The sequence below is a fragment of the Dama dama genome, chromosome 6 (assembly GCF_033118175.1).
Source record: "Dama dama isolate Ldn47 chromosome 6, ASM3311817v1, whole genome shotgun sequence".
Taxonomy (NCBI): Eukaryota; Metazoa; Chordata; class Mammalia; order Artiodactyla; family Cervidae; genus Dama; species Dama dama.
The window spans coordinates 3,494,181-3,512,367 of NC_083686.1; the positions used below are offsets into that span (position 1 = coordinate 3,494,181).

Here is an 18,187-nt window from a genome sequence, read left to right on the forward strand (position 1 = left end):
ACCATAATTCCTGGCTGTTTTTATTTATTGGCATACTGTTTTTCTCTCCAGCCTGAATGTTAAGATTGTGTTTGTTTTGCTTATCGTTGCATACTGTATAATTAGGTCCTCAAGTATTTTTGCAAGTTTTTTTAGTAAATATTTAAAAAAATTCTTATAATAAGAGCATTTTTTATAATCTTATAATCTTATGTAGAACAAATTTAATAATGTGTATTTTTCTTAATCCATCCTGTTGCTGTCATTGTTCATGTTCTCTTGACTGAGAACACCTAGCATTTTTTGTAATCTTATAATCTCATGTAGAGCAAATGTAATAATGTGCATTTTTCCTAATCCATCCTTTTGCTGCCATTCTCCATGTTCTCTTGATTGAGAATGCCTCTTCCTGCTCCAGCGTGTCACTGCGCTATTTCATCCCTAGTGCCACTACCAGAACAGATCACCTTTCCAAAGATGGAGTTCGATCAATGGCACTTTTCCTGATGACTCGGGACTCTGTCTTTCATAGGAGTGTGGTTCCATGAGTCCAGGTGTTTATCTGCTGCTCTAGATTGTGATCCCGTGGGTGTCAGAGACTTGCCTTTGAAGACATCAAGTATAGTGTCTTAAACAAGGTCACGTTTAACAACTTACTACTGAATTAAATTGAACTGATGTAAGTGGAATGAAAATATATACTCTTGATATAGTATTTAAAACTCTTCTCAGCAACCAGCTTGGTTTTTGTCAAGTCTCACACCAACTTATGAATCAGCCTTCACGAATCAGGAAATCTGGTTCCTACGGTGTTGTCAGGGTACACACATTATCACAATTAATTAAAAAACATGTCCAGATCTAGGGTTTGTCTTTTGCTTTCTTCGAAACAATAGCAGGATATTTTTATTAGGGCTTGCATCATCCATCCCTGTATTAATATGACCTTTAAGAATCACATAATTTCTGGAAAGAATGTCTCCTGTGGATTATTTATTCATTTATTTATTTTTGTCCTATGGATTTTTATACTGATTCCTTAGGAGGCTTCTTGCCAGCTGTGTATAATCCAGAAGGGAAGAGTTTTAGGATTCAGAATATACATACGTGCACCTCCTCCTTTAAAGACACAGACTTTGCTTTGGGATATTGATAAATCTTTTAAAGATTCAGAATCTGTGCTGAAATTGAGCCCTCGTTGTCCTGAGTCCAGTTCAGACACTGTGACGAGCAGAGTAGGGACCTTATTTATTGACTTTGTCTTTGCAGACTCAGATTAAACTAGTACCCTCAATTGGATGTCCCTGAACTCAGAGGCCTTCCTTTATTCACAGCAGCTTCTGGAATCTCCACTGTGGTCTTGCCAACCAGCCCAGGACTATTATTATCCGCATGTTATAGACGAGGGCACCGGGAGTCCCAGTCTTAGCGGTCTGTGCTCAGAGTCATCCGGTCACTCAAACAGCGGTCAGCTAGAGTTTGAGGGAATTTTAGACGTAGTCTGCCCGGGGGAAACTTTCCAGCCAGACAGCATCTAAAGCGGAGCTGCTTTTCTGAGATTTCTCAGCTCAACCTTTGGGCAGCCCATTTAGATGATCTGCAGAGGCTGTGGAAATATTTGGAAGAGTCTGTGTGAAGAGTCTCAACTGCAGCCCTATAAGGGAAAATATGCAAGTGCTCTGCCGAGTGCTGGCCCCTTGGCTTCGGTGCCACCCGTTTTTGTCCCCACCGAGTCTCCCCGCATGATCTCCTGTGGTGTCAATGCAGGCTCAGCAGAGCAGACCCTGCCCAGGTGAGGACTGGGCTGTCTGAGAAGATGAGTTTGCCAGGATCGCTCTTGTCCTGCTTTCGACGCGCTTGCTCTAAGACTATCCACAGGAGATGCAGTCACTGACTGGGAGGCGGCCATCCGTGGTGTTTTTCTCTGCAACTTTCTCTTCAGAGCAAATCTTAGGAATTTTGTCTGTTATGGGGCTCTGGAAACGAGCGAGTGAATTAATCCACCAAACACGTATTGAGGGTCTTGCATTGTTCTAGGTCCCACGTCAGGCCTGTGCTCAGCATTCTAGGTACAGAGAGAGGTCACACAGGGTCCCTGACTTCAGCCTGCCTCTTGTCGGGTGGAGGGAGAGACGGATTAACTGTGGTCTCAGCATAGGGTGGGAAGAGCTTGCAGGGCAGGTGGGCTGGGGTCTCCACGGGTAGATAGGTAAGAGGTGGTGGGTAACAGGGGTGTGTAGGGGGTGTGTGTTGGGAGAGGAGACAGGGACCCAGGGTTCAGGCGCAGCGCAGCAGCGTGAGCCGAGGTCCAGGGCGAAAGCCAGCCTGGTTTATGTGGGGAGTGAGTCATTCAGAAGAGCTATGGGCCGGGGGGGAGAACTGGGCCGTGGGGAGAACTGAGTCTGGAAAAATAAGCAGGGGCTAGTTCAGATTCTGCTACAAGGTCAGGAGAAGTTACTGAAAAGAAGAATGGAGGGGGGCATTTTCTGAGGCGCCTCCGGTGTGGCCCAGTGGTCCTTAGGGAGAGGGGAGAGATGGGACTTTGTGAAACCAGTGCTCCAGGGTCCTGACCATGGACCCAGCCCCTGGAGACTGTCCGTAAAGGGCAGGTGCACGGCTGGCCAGGGATCCTCAGCTGCCCCCGGCCCCGGAAGTTTACGGGATGCGCCGTCTGTGTGAGTTCTGTGCAGGGCGGGTGGCGGAGATTAGGGCCCTAAATCAGTCCTTACCCTGGGGGCTCAGACTTTTATTTTCTTACAGGCTCAGCCGTCAGTTCGGTCTTTTCTTCTACATCTGATTTTGAGTCATAGTTAGAAAATCTTTTCCCACACCAAGGTTATAAAGGAATTCGCTTGCTATTTTTTTCTGGGACTTGAATGGTTTCATATTTCATAGTTAAAGATTCTAAAGTATCTTTAGCCTTTTTTCTTATGTTTGATGTAAGTATTTAATTTTATCTTCCCTTCCCCCCAAATGGCTACTAGTTGTCCTGACACCAGTTTTTAAGAGGTCTTAAAAGAGGTATGTCTATGTAGCCTATGATACGTAGGCTATCCTATGGGTCTGTTCCTGGACTTTCTGTTCCATACTATTGATCTTATTGGGAATTTGTGTATCAATATAACATCATTTAAATGGTAGGACCTTTATGTTATGTTTTAATAGAGAATATGGCTGGCCCCTCTTCATTGTCTTAGATATCCCTTATTTTTCCCTATAAATCTTAGAATCGATTTGTCTAGTTTGAGACACACAACAAAACAACCTTTGTTATATGTGTATTGGGCTTGCATTAAATTTACCTGATAGCTTGGAATGAATTGACATCTTTCTGATGTTAAGTTTTCTGTTCAAAAGCAAGGGGTGCTTTCTGTTTGTTCAGGTTTGTTCCTTTGTCTTTCAGAAGTGCTTTGAAATTTTCCTTATGTAAGTTTTACATCATTTACAAAGGTGTTTTAAGTCACCTTTTTAAATGGAATTTTCTCTTCTATTTATATCTTCTGTTTATTGTTTGGTATAAAGTATTAGTGTTGGTCTCTCGGTTGTGTCTGACTCTTTGCAACCCCATGAACTGTAGCCCGCCAAGCTCCTCTGTCCATGGGGATTATCCAGGTAAGAATACTGGAGTGAATTGCCATTCCCTTCTCCAGAAGATCTTCCCGACTCAGGGATCGAACCGCGGTCTCCTGCATTGCAGGCGGAATGCTATGCAAAAGCAATAGTTTTTGTATATCCTACTTTATTAACATTTTTGGTCACAGTTTTACCTTTTATCATGGATTCTCTTCCATGTTCTAGGTATGCTTTCATATCAGCTGTGCACAGAGATAATTTTATTCTTTTCTTTTCCATTCTTAAGTTTCTGATTGCATTGACTAATACTTCCAATGCAGTGTTAAAAGCGGCAGAGAAAATGGGCTTCCCTGACTTGTTCGTAACCTTACTGGGAATGCCCGGAGTGTTTCTTCATTAAGGAAGATGTAATTTTTGTTATGTGTTGATATCTTAGTCTATTTGGGATGCTGGAACAAAATACCACAAACAGGGTGACTTACAGACAACAGAAATGAGTTTCTCACGGTTCTGGAGGCTGGATGACCAAGGTCAGGGTACCTGCCTGGTCCAGTCCTGCTGAAGGGCCTTGTCTGGGTTGCAAATGGCTGACTTTTCACTGTGACCTCACATGATAGAAGTGGCAAGAGCACTTTCTTGAGTCTCTTTTGTAAGGTCACTCATCCTGTTGTGGCGGCTCCAACCACATGACAAAGACCCCACCTCCTAAAACCATCACGTTGTGGGTTAGGTTTCAACAGAATTGGAAAGGGGGACACAAACATTCAGCCTATGACAGTGCATATATTTTACCAAACTAAGGCAATATGTACCAATTCCCATTTTATTGACTTAAGTCAGGAATGGGTATTGAGTTTCCTTGAAGGCATTGTCATCCTCTGTGGGGAGAATCATCTGATCTTCTCATTAGCTCTGTTAATATGTGAGTGATATCAGCAGCTCTTCTATTTTTTTTTTTCCATTTATTTTTATTAGTTGGAGGCTAATTACTTTACAATATTGTAGTGGTTTTTGTCATACATTGACATGAATCAGCCATGGATTTACATGTATTCCCCATCCCAATCCCCCCTCCCACCTCCCTCTCCACCCGATCCCTCTGGGTCTTCCCAGTGCACCAGGCCCAAGTACTCATGCATCCAGCCTGGGCTGGTGATCTGTTTCACCCTAGATAATATACATGTTTTGATGCTGTTCTCTCAAAACATCCCACCCTCGCCTTCTGCCACAGATTCCAAAATTCTGTTCTGTACTTCTGTGTCTCTTTTTCGGTTTTGCATAGAGGGTTATCATTACCATCTTTCTAAATTCCATATATATGTGTTAGTATGCTGTAATGTTCTTTATCTTTCTGGCTTACTTCAGTCTGTATAATGGGCTCCAGTTTCATCCATCTCATTAGAACTGATTCAAATGAATTCTTTTTAATGGCTGAGTAGTATTCCATGGTGTATATGTACCACAGCTTCCTTATCCATTCATCTGCGGATGGGCATCTAGGTTGCTTCCACATCCTGGCTATTATAAACCGTGCTCAGCAGCTCTCCTAACGTGGAGCCGTCCTTGCATTCCTGGAATGGGTTTCTTCTGGTCATGTGTGCTATTAAGGTGTTGTGTTGATTTCTGTTTGATAATATTTTATTTAGGAGTTTTGCATTGATATTTATAAGTAAGGTTGGCCTTTAGTTTTCTTTTTGGTGCTATCTCCATCAGGTTTAAGCATCATTTTTGTACCAACTCCTAAAAAAAGAAAGGGTTGGAAATTGTTTATCTGTTTCCATCCTCTGGAAAAATGTATGTAGTAATCTTGATAGTTAAGCTTTGGTACAATTCCCCTGTAAAAACCATCTGGGTCTCGTGCTTTTTTGTGAGGCTAGTTCTTTGTTAACTTTCTTTGCTTCCTCTATGGAAATTGGCCTGTATAAGCTTTCTGTAATGATTTGGTAAATTTTGTTCTGTGAAATTGTCTATTTCACTTAGTTTCAGATGTATTTGCATATGTACATAGTAGTCTTTCAAGACTTTCCTTATACCGTGTGTAGGTATTTAAGGACTTCCTAGTTTTAGAAGATAGGAAGTTGTGGGTTGTGTCCTCTTGCCGTGTCCGTGGATCCCAAGGCTTAAAGTGAAGTTCTAATAACATGAGCGTATGCTGTGATAACAGTAACAGCTACCATTTGTGAAATGCCTGCCTCTGTGTGGATATCAGTTCATTTTGTCCTCATTACAGTCCTGGGATACATAATAATCATCTCATTTTAAGGATGACATAATTTGGAGGAGTTACTCACTTTTCAAAAACAGAAATAGACTCACAGACATAGAAAAGAAACCTATGGTTACCAAAGGGGAAGGGGAGGGAGGAAGGATAAAGTAGTAGTTTGGGATTACAATGTGTACACTACTATGTATAAAATAGGTCACTAATAAGGACCTGCCATGTAGCACAGGGAACTGTGTTCAATATCCCATAATAAACCATAATGGAAAGTAATCCAGAAAAGGACACACATACATATAAAACTGAATCAGTCCGCTGAGACTAACAGCATTGTGAGTCAACATTTCAATAAAATCTTTTTGTTTGTTTGTTTAAATGGCCATTGCCGCTCAGTAGGCCGGGGTTGTCTCAGAAGGTCATCCACGGCGTGATTATCGTGAAATGGTCGGAGCAGGGCCTTTGCAGTCAGAGCTGCGTTCAGACTTGTCCTGCTCCGTTCCAGCTGGGTGGCTGTGAGCATGTTGTTACCTGGAGGTGCTCAGACACTTATTTGCTTCATAACCTTAGGCAACCTCTGAGCATCAGTTTCTTCACCTGTAAAATGGGGTGAGACCAGTTTCCACCTCCTGGCATTGTTGGGAGCCTGCATGAAGTCATACATGTAAAGGGGCTAGAATAGTGTTCCATGCCTGTGATGGCCGTGTCGGGGAACAGGTGGGCCCTGGCCTCTGGTCCCCCTGTCTGTGGGGCCGAGTGAGTCCTCACAGCATCACTGTGAGAATTAAAGTGTCCCACGTAGATGCCGAGCACAGTGCCTTTCACGCGGCAGGTTCTCAGAAAACTCTCCTTCTCCCACATCTGCCCATCAACAGTTCTTGCGTGCTTTCTTCGTGGCTTGAACCGCTGGGCTGCTTAAGGTCCTCGGAGTTAAGCAGAACATAAAGCCTGCTCTTAACCAGCTGACTAGCTATTTTGAGGAAAAAAAACAAATCTTAAGGTCAGTCAGCGCCTGGTTATCAGCACAGCTGGTAAGAGAGGAAAGAATTTAGTGACTTGGGAGGGATTGAGTTGGGAGGAGCTTGCTGGGGATGTTAAATTAGAGAAGGCTAGGGGAGAGGGTGTTTGAAGGGCCTGTTAAGGATAAATGGGGTTTGTTCAGTCCGTGGGAGATCCTAGATATGTGGAGCTTTTCTAATGGTTTCGAGTCTCTGATCTGGGAATGTTTTGCATTCTGAGGTGCGAAAAAGAGCTTTGCTTTGAGACTCTTTTGGGTGCCGTTTCAGGTGAAAAGCAAACCACACAGTAGCTTAGTAAACAATGAAATGAAAATTTATGACAAGGATGCACGTATCTCAGGCAATTCACGTGCAGCCCAGGCTCACAGGTAACTGAAAAAATTCCAAGACGGTCTCAGGAATCCATCCTGCACCCTGTCAGCCTGGCGTGTCCTCTCTCTTGCCTCTGAGTATCTGCATGTCCTCTTGAGGGTGTAACTTCATGCTTTCTTCCTCTGTTAATGACTTTCACTCCCCGGCACGTAGGTGCCTATGGCAGCTCCGTAGCTCCTGAGTTCACACGTCTTCAGTTCCAGAGATCGCAACTGGCTAAGAGTTCGAGTCCCAGGCGAGATGTACAGAGGGAAGACGGACCAGCCTGAGCTAGGGTGGTCCAGCTCTTGTGGCCTGGGAGCGGGGCTGGGGGCTGGTCTGCCGGGCCCGGTGGTGTGGATGCCGCTGTTCAGAGTCTAGCTTGTAGTTGAGGGCGCTGTTCTCTGCAACATGGACTGGGCAGGATCCCAGTGGTGATTCAAGGAAACCCCCAGCCCTGCAGTGGACCCCCGAGGAGAGCTCTGTGAAGGTAGCACAGGGAGATGGGTTAGGGCAGGTGCTGTCTTTAGTCCTCTTCAGATATTTTGATGCTGCTAGGCGAAACCCCAGGGAAGAATTGCAGGATAAATATGATCTGGCAAATGTGAGAGAGGTATTTTTGATAAAGGAGTATACGGATGGTGATGAGGAGTGGGTCCTGCAAGCGTAACATAGATCCATAAACATTTTTAACATTTTTTGCTTATAGCTATTGGCAGTCCTTCAATTTCTGGGCAAGGTTGGTTTTGTTTGTATTGTGGTAAAATAAACAGATACTTTGCCTACCTAATGTGAAGAGCTGACTCAACGGAAAAGACCCTGATGCTGGGAAAGATTGAGGGCAGGAGGAGAAGGGGACGACAGAGGATGAGATGGTTGGATGGCATCACCGACTCAATGGACATGGGTTTGAGCACGCTCCAGGAGACAGTGGAGGACAGGGAAGCCTGGCGTGCTTCAGTCCATGGGGTCTCGAAGAGCTGGACACGACTTAGTGACTGAACAACACATGTAGCATAATTCCCATTTTAAGCCTTTTTGAGTACATAATTCAGTGTCATTACATGCATTCACAATTGTGCAACCATGAGCACCACCCGTCACCAGCACTTCCGTCTTGCCTAGCTGCAACTCTGTGCCCATCAACACTGACTCTCCCTCCCCTTCCCCCAGCACCTGGCACCCACCATTGTACTGCTTTCCTGGCGGCTCGGTGGTAAAGAATCTGCCTACAGTGTAAGAGACACAGGAAATGTGGGTTCGATCCCTGGGTCAGGAAGATCCCCTGGAGGAGGGCATGGCAACCCACTCCATTATTCTTTCCTGGGAAATCCCATGGACAGAGGAGCCTGGCGGGCTACAGTCCACGGGGTCGCAGAGTCAGACACGACTTAGCAACTAAACAACAACAACATGAGTTTGACGGCTCTGGGGACCTCACATAAGTGGTCCTTATGTGCACTTGTCCTTTCGTGACTGGCTTATCTCACTTGGCATAATGTCCTCAGAGCTCACCCATGGTGTAGCATGTGTCAGACCTTCCTTTCTTTTTCAGGCTGAATCATTTGTCATTGTAAGAATGGACCACATTTTATTTATCCACTCACCCACTGAAGGACGTTTGGGTTGTTTCCACATATTTGGCTATTATGATTAATACTAGCAGCCCTTTGTTTCTGAGGTATAGATGAGATTGTTTTCTACTTAGAATCATCAGGAAATTGTCTTCCTGATGGAAAAGACCATAAAGACTAGCTTCCTCCGTCCTCTTCATTTCATGGAGGGGAAATCAGGAAAAGTGAGCCACCTAGGACACACCTTTGCTCTGAACTCATTTGCCATTTCCCTGCCCACTTATCTAAAATTATGGGAACTTTAATAGTTATAAAAAGAGTGGCCTCAGTTGGGATCTTTTTTTCTGGAGGGTGTTGTAGACCTCAGTAGATTTGGGAAGAATCCCATTGACCAGTGGTTCTTGAACTTTTTTGCTTAGGACTTTTTGGTTTCAAAATATATGTCGAGAATCCAAAAGAACTTTTTATTGGTGTGGTTATATCTGTGGATATTTATCATATTAGAATTTAAGTCGAATCTTTTTGAGATATTTATTAATATATTTATGCAAAGTAACTGCATTTACTGAAGTGCTATAGTGTGTGAAAGAGTGGCATTGTTTATGTTTCTGCAGGTATCTTCAGTATCTGGCTTAATAAAAGAAAGCTGGTTTCTTGTGTCTGTTTCTGCATTTTGATTGTTATGAACCATTGTTTTGGTGGAAATACATAAAGATAGTCTGGCCTCACACAGATATGTACTCGGAAAACAGCAGAATATTTTAGTGCCTTTCCAGAAAATTGTGGATATTCTTTGAGCCTACACTGAAACTCAGCAAGTGGTAGTTTCTTAACGGTTAGTGGCAATGTGGTCTCTGACGCTGTGTCAGAGAAGACCTACTCTCGGTTATTGCTGTTCAGTCGCTAAGTCGTGTCCGGCCCCTGGAGACCCCGTAGACTGCAGCCCACCAGGCTTCCCTGTCCTTCACCATCTCCTGGAGTTTGCTCAGACTGATGTCCATTGAGTCGGTGATGTTTTCTCTGTTACGTGAGGATGTCTTCAGCTTATTCTGCACATTACTTGGATCTTTACCGACATGTGGTTTTATGACATCATGGTTTCCTAAGTTGTGTAGATCTTCCGATTGTGGATACGCCAGGCGATCACCTTCCTCGGCGGCGTCCCAGCCTCACTGGAAAAGTCTCTGCTGAGAGGCCGTCATGCTCCTGGTGCTGGGTGCGTGTGTTCGCAATTCTTATTTTCACCTGGAAGCGCAAATTGTATCCTTGGCAACAAATGCTGTCGTTGTTTACCTGGGCGTGACGAGGTTTGTTCATTTTTGAGGGAATGTTGGTCGCATTCTCAGGTCTGGGTAATTGTGGTTCGTGTCTCATTTCCTCTTCTGCATGAAGACGGTGGCTCCCTGTAACTCACGGCTCAGACACTTGTCATGGTTCTTCCTGCTTCACCACACAGCATGTTAAAAAGGTTTCCTCCAGAGCTGAGATCTAATAAAAGTAATGATTTTTACTGCTTCATCAAAGGCGCTCTTAAGTGAAAGTAGCATTCTATAAATTTTATTTATTTTTACCGCTAGTGTGTAAGTGAAGAGTATAGTGACCAAGAGTCCAGTTTGATGTCACTGCTTTGATTTGCACTAAGATGCCAACAGCTTGACCTCCCTTTCATTTGCACCATTAGTGCAGAAAATAGTGAATGATGACACAGTGTCGTGAAAATTGTTTGACCTTGTGGATGCCCTGAAAGAGTGTTGGTGTCTCTCAGAGGTGCACATCTTGGGGTGAAGCTCGCTGACGTCAGCCCTGTGGTCCTGTCCTGTGGGAGTCAGAGGGAGAATCTGGTTTAACCCTCGAAATGAAAGGCATGACGAAAGTCAGTACTTGAGCTGACATCGAGGTCCTCCCCGGCACCCTTGTTGTAACTGTAAATGCGCTCAGCCTTCCTGGGGAGGGAGCCAGCCCTGCAGAAGTACAGGGTTGGATGTTGAGTGTCTGAAACCACGTCCTAGTGGTTATCTGAAAACTATTTGGCATTTTAAACTCCCGTCTATCCTTCTGGACACTGAAATTTAATATCATGCAGTTAAACCAAATGATGGTGTCAGGCTCTTGAGTCGTGACTCCATCTTTGGCAGCTTGGCTTTGGATCTCCTCCCAGCTGAATACCATCACCTCAGAGCAGGGAGCGACTGAGGAGCACATCGGTCTAGAAGATGATGCATGAGCCTCTGAGATGACCTGCTGTTTAGCTCACTTGCTTTTCATGTTGGAAAACCAGAGTCATCCATCAAGCTAAACCTAAAGTGCTTTGAGTAAAACTCTTCACTCATATTTTGACATTTGCAAATTGACGGGTCTCACGGTACCCTTCTCCTCTCCTTTATTTTTAGCAATGGAAGAGTTAATAGTTGAACTTCGTCTCTTTCTTGAACTCCTGGACCACGAGTATCTCACCTCAACTGTCAGGGAGAAGAAGGCAGTCATCACAGACATCCTGCTGAGGATACAGTCAACCAAAGGTACGTCTGTCTCAGACTTCTAGTCTGGTTTCTACCAGTCTCCTTTGGCCTCAAGTGCTAAGTCGCTTCAGTCATGACTGACTCTTTTGCAACCCCATGGACTGTTACCCACCAGGCTCCTCTGTCCGTGGGATTTCCCAGGCAAGGATACTGGAGTGGGTTGTCATTTCCTTCTCCAGGGGATCTTCCCAACCCAGGGATCAAACCCTCATCTCTTACGTCTCCTGCATTGGCAACTTTACCACTAGTACCACCTTTTTGTCTCTAAGCCATCTTTAATTCACATCTTTCTAGAACACGTTCATGAATGAAGTCATTTACTCAAGTTGTCATCGAAGGCCTTACTATGTGCCAGGGACTGTATGAGTCTCTAGGTTTAGAAAAATAAAGCCTTTAAGGAGTTAATGGAATAGTGGGTTCGTTGGGGGTCTCTAAGAGCACCCCAGCATTGGGAGATTTGCTGGCACTCAGCATGGAGTTGTATTTTCTGATGGCTGGGATTCATCACAGAGGTTGTAAGGACACACAGACAGGTTATAAAGGAAAAAGACTCCAGCCGAGTCTGGAGGGTTCCATGTACAGGCTTCCTCATGCTCCTCCTCTCACGAGGCTCACACAGATCACACTCTCTGCTCAGCGACAAAAATGCAGCCACCCGTGTGCCTTGTTTCTATTCAGGGAAGCTCACTGGAGACTCAGTGCCCAAGGGCTTTCCTGGGGGCTGGTCACATAGGCACCCTCTGCCTGGCACATACCCAAATCCCAGACTCACAGGAAAGGAGGTTTGTTGGCCAGGGTTCCCCAGAGGAACAGAACCCACGGAGCTACAGAGTGAGATGGAGTGGAGATTTCTGATGAGGATTGGCTCGTGTGGTCTCAGAGGCTGAGCAGTGACACGACCTGCCCTCTGCAGGCTTGAGGCCCAGGAAAGCCGGTGGTGTAATTACCAGACTGTAATTCAGCCTGAGTCTGAAGGTCTGAGAACGGGCGGTGGGGGAGGAGGGTTGCTGTCTGTGTGCGTCCTGATCAAAGAACCAGGAGCACCAGTGTCTGGAGGCAGGAGAAGGTGGACATCTTGGCTCCAGCCCAGAGAGTGTGTCCACCCTCCCTCGGCCTTTCTGTTGTGTTCAGGATCTCATCACGCTGGAGGATGTCCACTCACACTGGGGAGGACCATCCTCTTTGCTCAGTTCTCCAACTCAAATGCTCATCTCTCCCAGAAACATACTCACAGAAGCCTCCAGAGATAGCGTTCTGCCAGCTCTCTAAGCATCCCTGAGCCCAGTCAGGTTGGTGCACAAAATTAGCCATCGCAGCAGGTGTTTGGCATTGATTGTGTTGTTTGCTCAAACAGTTTAGGCTAGGCACCAACGTTAGACCAACCATATCAATTAAGGAGTGCTGGAAACACTTCTGAAATTCACATTCCCCAATGCCAGCCAGGGGCACAGCCTTGCCCGCAGGCCCCGGTGAAGACAGCAGACTCAGGCCTATTGTGTCCTTCCTTTGGGCATGGTGGGTAAGACAGAGTAGTGGGGAGAGAGCGTCAGTGTTAGGAGAGCGCCCGAGAGGAGGATGCCCCCAGACCCGCTTAGTGAGAGAGAGTGAGTGGGGTAGGGGCCGGGGGCAGTTCCTGGAGGATACGGGGTTAGAATCTTGAAGGCAGGAGACAACTGGATGAGATGTAGAGGTTTATTGTAAACAGCTTCACTGAGACATAGTTCCCATGCCATGCACTTCAGCCATCTGAATGTGCAGTTCTTTGCTTTTTAGTATGTAGAGCCATGATTTGACAAAGTTAGATTGGCATTCCAGAAAGTTCTGCTGGTCAGTCTGGCGGGGGTGGGTGCAAGGATTTGGGACCAGATGGAATGAGAGCTGCCTGAGTCCCCAAGACAGAAGTGCAGGATGAGGATGATGTTTTGGGGTCAGTCAGATCGAGAGAACCAGTCGGATGGAGAGAGAACTCTATGTGGTCAGTCATGCCCGACTCTTTGTGGCCCCATGGACTATATAACCGCCAGGCTCCTCTGCCCGTGGGTTTTCCCAGGCAAAAACACTGGAGTGGGTTGCCGTTCCCTCCTGCAGGGGCTCCTGATGCAGGGATCAAACCGTGTCTCCTGCATCGCCTGCATTTGCAGGTGGATTCTCTGCCACTGAGCCACCTGGGAAGCCCAGAGAGAGAGAGGCAAAAGTAAGGATGAAAGCTCGCTTTCAAGTGATGCTGCTGCTTCCCTGTCTGGATCCTCTCACTACCTGATTGCCTGTGGATGAACCCCAGGCCCCTCAGGCTGCCTACGAGGCCCTTTATGACATGTGGTATTCCTGGGTCGAGAAGATCCACGAGAAGGGACAGGCTACCCACTCCAGTATTCTTGGGCTTCCCTGGTGGCTCAGCTGGTAAAGAACCCGCCTGCAATGTGGGAGACCTGGGTTCGATCCCTGGGTTGGGAAGATCCCCTGGATAAGGGAAAGGCTACCCACTCCAGTACTCTGGCCTGGAGAATTCCATGGACTGTATAGTCCATGGGGTCACAAAGAGTTGGACACGACTAAGTGACTTCCACTAACTTTCACACTTCAAAATCCCAGACTCACAGGAAAGCAGGTTTATTACTCAGACTTCCCCAGAGAAATAGAACCAATGGGATCGAGTGAAGAGAGACTGTTGTGCAGTCATGTGGGCTTTGCTTTCTGTCTCTGCCCTTTACCCAGTCTGTGACCTTGAGCAAGTTACTTAATCTGTCAATGCCCAATCTCCTCCCCTGTGGAAAAAAGGGGTAGTAGCATCTACCTCAGAGGGATGTTGTGCAGATTGACAAGATGATATAAAACATTTCCAAACAGTGCCTGACACACGGCAGATGCTGAGTAACTGTTGACTGTTATCTCCTACTCTTGCTTTTACTAGCAGAGGCAGCGTTTCTCACAGCCTCATCTCTGCTGTGTACACCCGCGTGTCAGTCACCTGAGACCACTGGTCTGAACAGGCCACAGTCTGGGCCTCCTGCCTCTGGAGCTGCTGTCTGCTCTCCCCTGGTTTCCGTTCCTTTCTTCCTCTGCCCAGTGGGTTCCAACACCCCTTCCCTCCGTGCTTTGTTCTGAATGTAGCTCCTCATACCTTCCAATTCACTGATTTTCTCTTCAGCTCTTTATTTCTGCTTGAAACTCACCCACTGATTGTTTTTGCAGTAGAATTTCCATTCATCCTTTATCTTTCTTTCCTTTTTTTCTTTTTTACTGTTTTCAGTCCTCTGCCAAGATTCTGGTCTTCATTGTAGCTTCTGCAGGTCAGAGACTTTGTCTTTTCCCAGCCTGTGACGTCATGCTCAGTCCCTTATAGGTGATCATTGAGCAGTTATTTTTCTAGGTCTAGAAAGTTGAGCCCTTGACATGTAATGTGTACTGGGCCCAAATTAGTGTCTTCCTGTTCCCTGCTCCCCACATCTCCTGAGAGTCCGGTGTACATCTGTTTGTCTTCCCAATGTGAATGCGATGGCTTGAAGGTGTGAGAGTCTGTCAGTCTTGTCAGCAATGAGCAAGTGTGTTAACCGCATCCAACCCCTGGATGGTGCTCAGTGCAGGCTCACTAATTCCCGGGGAAGCGTCTGCCCCCTCAGTGCATGGGTAAGCACTAGCCTGGGCAGAAGTTCAGAAAAGGCTGCTCGCCTGGACAGACAGCCCGGCCTCGGGAAGAATGTCCACCTTGGTACCAGCTCCATCACGCCTCCTGCCCGTGTTCTAGTTAAGTGCTGTAACCCTTTTTTTTTTTTTTGGTCCAGCTGTAGATCTTTCACCTGTTGAACGAGGCAGAAGAATACTTACCTTGCAGGACTGTTGTAGAGGATTAGAGAAAGTAAACATTTGTGAAGTGTTCAGTGTGGGGTCAAGGAGGTGGCAGCTGTTCACAGCTTGCTCCTCTTCCTCATCCAGTCCAGTCCAGCTCAGGCGCTCAGCCGTGTCCAACTCTCTGCAACCCCATGGACTGCAGCACGCCAGGCCTCCCTGTCCATCACCAACTCCCAGAGCCTGCTCAAACTCATGTCCATCGAGTCGGTGATGCCATCCAACCACCTCATCCTCTGTCGTCCCCTTCTTCCCCTGCCTTCCATCTTTCCCAGCATCAGCGTCTTTTCCTTTTTTTTTTTTTTGCTTACCTGGCGCTGTGCAAGCATTCACACATTTATTAGGAGATACATGGAGCACCCAAACAAGCGCAGGAGTAATACAGTACACCTCAGGCACTTCACCTTTACCACCATGTCACTCAACCCTTACGACACCAGCAAGGTAAGCTGAACAATCTCCATCTAACACCTGGAGAAACTGAGGCTCCGCAAGTCCCGTAAGAATGGCAAGGCCAGGATGTGGAGTCGGACTGGGCTCATAGAGTTCAAGCTCCCACTGCCCAACTCTTTTAAAAATATTTATTTATTTATTCAGCTGCACTGGGTCTTAGTCAAGGCATGAAGGATCTTTAGTTGCAACATGTGGGATCTAGTTGCCTGACCAGGGGTTGAATCCGGGCCCCCAGCATTGGGAACGCAGTCTTGGCCACGGGACCACCAGGGAAGTCCTTACCCGCTCTGACTCTTAATTGTTTGGAGTCAGTTGCCTCATCTACAAAATCAAAGTGGTGGATGAGTTCAGTGATGTTCAAACTTTCAGCCACAGACCCTTTGTTCAAACGAAGTCTTGAGAGGTAACAAGTCAGATCAACGAAGACCTGGGGCTCTGCTGGGGTGGGCATGAGAGGGGTAGGGGGCTGGAGTCCCACCAGCTGGACTGCTCCCCGCCGCCCCCCGGCACTTCCTGTTGAAACGCGAGGACTTTAGGCCCTGAGGGAACTGCCCGCTGACCCAGGCCTGCCAAGCCCTGGCACGGTCTCCAGCAACAGTGACTGCTGGCCTGGGCACCCAGCCACGGGGGAGGGCGGCCGGGGGCCTCACAGGTCCTCCAGGGAGGGGTTCTCGGAGCCCCTCAGCAGGGACAGCAGGTTCAGGGCCGAGACGCCGGGCACGTGGCCCGCGCAGATCTGCAGCAGGTGGACCAGGCGCTGCGCCATGGTGGCGCAGAAGTCTTCTATCTCCAGGTCACAGAAGAGCAGGGGGCTCCGGTAGGTGTGGGCCAGCTTCACCACGGTGTTCCGGTGGATGCTGCAGTGGCTGTCCCGCCCAGCTCCCGTGGCGAGGAAGGTTACCTTCCCTAGGAAGAAGGCTGCGTCCAGGTGGCACAGGGACTCCTCCACATTCTGCAGGCTGTGTCTGCTATGAAGGTTGACCACAAACACAATCAAGTCAATTCGGGGCCGATTCACGCTGCAGGGCAGAGGGAGGGACCTTGCTAAGTGGACCTTCAGCTCCGAGGTGCAGTCTTCCTTGAGCATCGAATCGGCCAGTTGCTGCAGAAGAGCATCCTCCGTGCCCACCAGCAAGATGGTGGCCGTGTTCAGGCCTGGCAGCTTGTCCAGCGGCCGTAACGCCGACATCCCCGGTAACTGACTGAACTGCCGCTCGCTGGGTGCGCGCCGGGCTTTCAAACCCCGCTCTCTCAGCGTCTTTTCCAATGAGTCAGTTCTTCGAATCAGGTGGCCAAAGTGTTGGAGTTTCAGCGTCAGTATTGGTCCTTCCAATGAATATTCAGGACTGATGTCCTTTATATTGACTGGTTGGATCTCTTTGCAGTCCAAGGGACTCTCAAGAGTCTTCTCCAACACCACAGTTCAAAAGCATCAATTCTTCGGCGCTCAACTTTCTTTATAGTCCAACTCTCACATCCATATGGGCTTCCCTTGTGGGTCATCTGGTAAAGAATCTGCCTGCAATGTGGGACACCTGGGTGTGATCCCTGGGTTGGGAAGATCCCTTGGAGAAGAGAACGGCTACCCATGCCAGTATCCTGGGCTGGAGAATTCCGTGGACTGTATAGTCCGTGGGGTCGCAAAGAGTCAGACACGACTGAATGACTTTTACTTTCTTTCACATCCATACATGACTACTGGAAAAACCATAGCTTTGACTAGATGGACTTTTGTTGGCAAAGTAACGTCTGTGCTTTTTAATATTCTGTCTAGATTGGTCACAGCTTGTCTTCCAAGGAGCAAACCTTCCTCATCCTCATTTGTGGTTTTGGCGCAGGTTTTGAAGTGAAGGATCATGCCACGAAGCCGGAGACCCCGAGCAGCCTTCCGGCCCCTCCCCAGATGCCTTTGCCCGAGATCCCACAGCCGTGGCTGGTGAGTGCAAGACCCATCATCAACTTTTTCAGAGTCCACATGTACGCGTTAATATACAGTATCTGTTTTCCTTTTTTCTGACTTACTTCTCAGACTCTGAGTTCATCTGTGTCTCTGCAAATGACCCAGCTTCATTCGTTTTTGTGGCTGAGTCATATGCCATGGTGTCTGTATACCACAGTGGTATAGACAGTGTGACATATGAAGCAGAAACGGAGATGCAGTCTTAGAGAACACGCGTATGGACACCACGGGGGAGGAGGCGTGGCATGAACTGGGAGGCTGGCATTGCTGTGAGCACACTGCTCTGTGAGAAGCAGGCAGCGATGAGAAGCCGCTGCACGGCGCAGGGGACTCCCCTCCGTGCTCTGTGCTGACCTAAAGTGGGGAGGTGATCCAGAGAAAGAGGGGATGCGTGCACACGCATGGCTGATGCACATGACTGTACAGTGGAAGCCAACAGCGTTGCAAAGCAAGTGCACCTCAATGAAAATGGAAAAAAAAATGTCCCACATTCAGGAGAATCACTGGACACCTGGGTTGTTTTTGGTTCCAGGGCAGGTGATAAAAGCCTGATTCTCCAAGAAAAGAGGCCTTGGTTTGCCCAAGGCGTGCCTATATGAGTGTGTTTTGGGGAGCGAGTAACGGTTAAGTGGGAGGCTGTAGGTGTGGCCTTCCCATAGGGGGCTGCTGGTCCTCTGAAAATTGCTGGAGCTACA

At 47.3% G+C, this 18,187-nt stretch overlaps 2 protein-coding genes across 6 annotated transcripts in view; one reads left to right on the top strand and one right to left on the bottom strand.

Annotated features, from left to right (window-relative positions):
• The window catches only part of AFAP1 (actin filament associated protein 1), a 150,187-nt gene that overhangs the window by 44,894 nt on the left and 87,106 nt on the right, over positions 1-18,187 (top strand). For all 5 annotated transcript variants that reach the window (XM_061145434.1, XM_061145437.1, XM_061145433.1 and 2 more), the window contains exons 2-3: positions 11,105-11,233; positions 17,371-17,468. In XM_061145434.1, coding sequence (XP_061001417.1) covers positions 11,107-11,233; positions 17,371-17,468 — 225 coding nt within the window. In that variant the 5' untranslated portion in view covers positions 11,105-11,106. The remainder of the gene's footprint in view (positions 1-11,104; positions 11,234-17,370; positions 17,469-18,187) is intronic.
• Positions 15,400-16,753, bottom strand: LOC133058445 (centromere protein M-like). Its single transcript, XM_061145143.1, has one exon. The coding sequence runs from the start codon at positions 16,719-16,721 to the stop codon at positions 16,179-16,181; it is 543 nt and encodes a 180-aa protein (XP_061001126.1). The 5' UTR covers positions 16,722-16,753; the 3' UTR covers positions 15,400-16,178.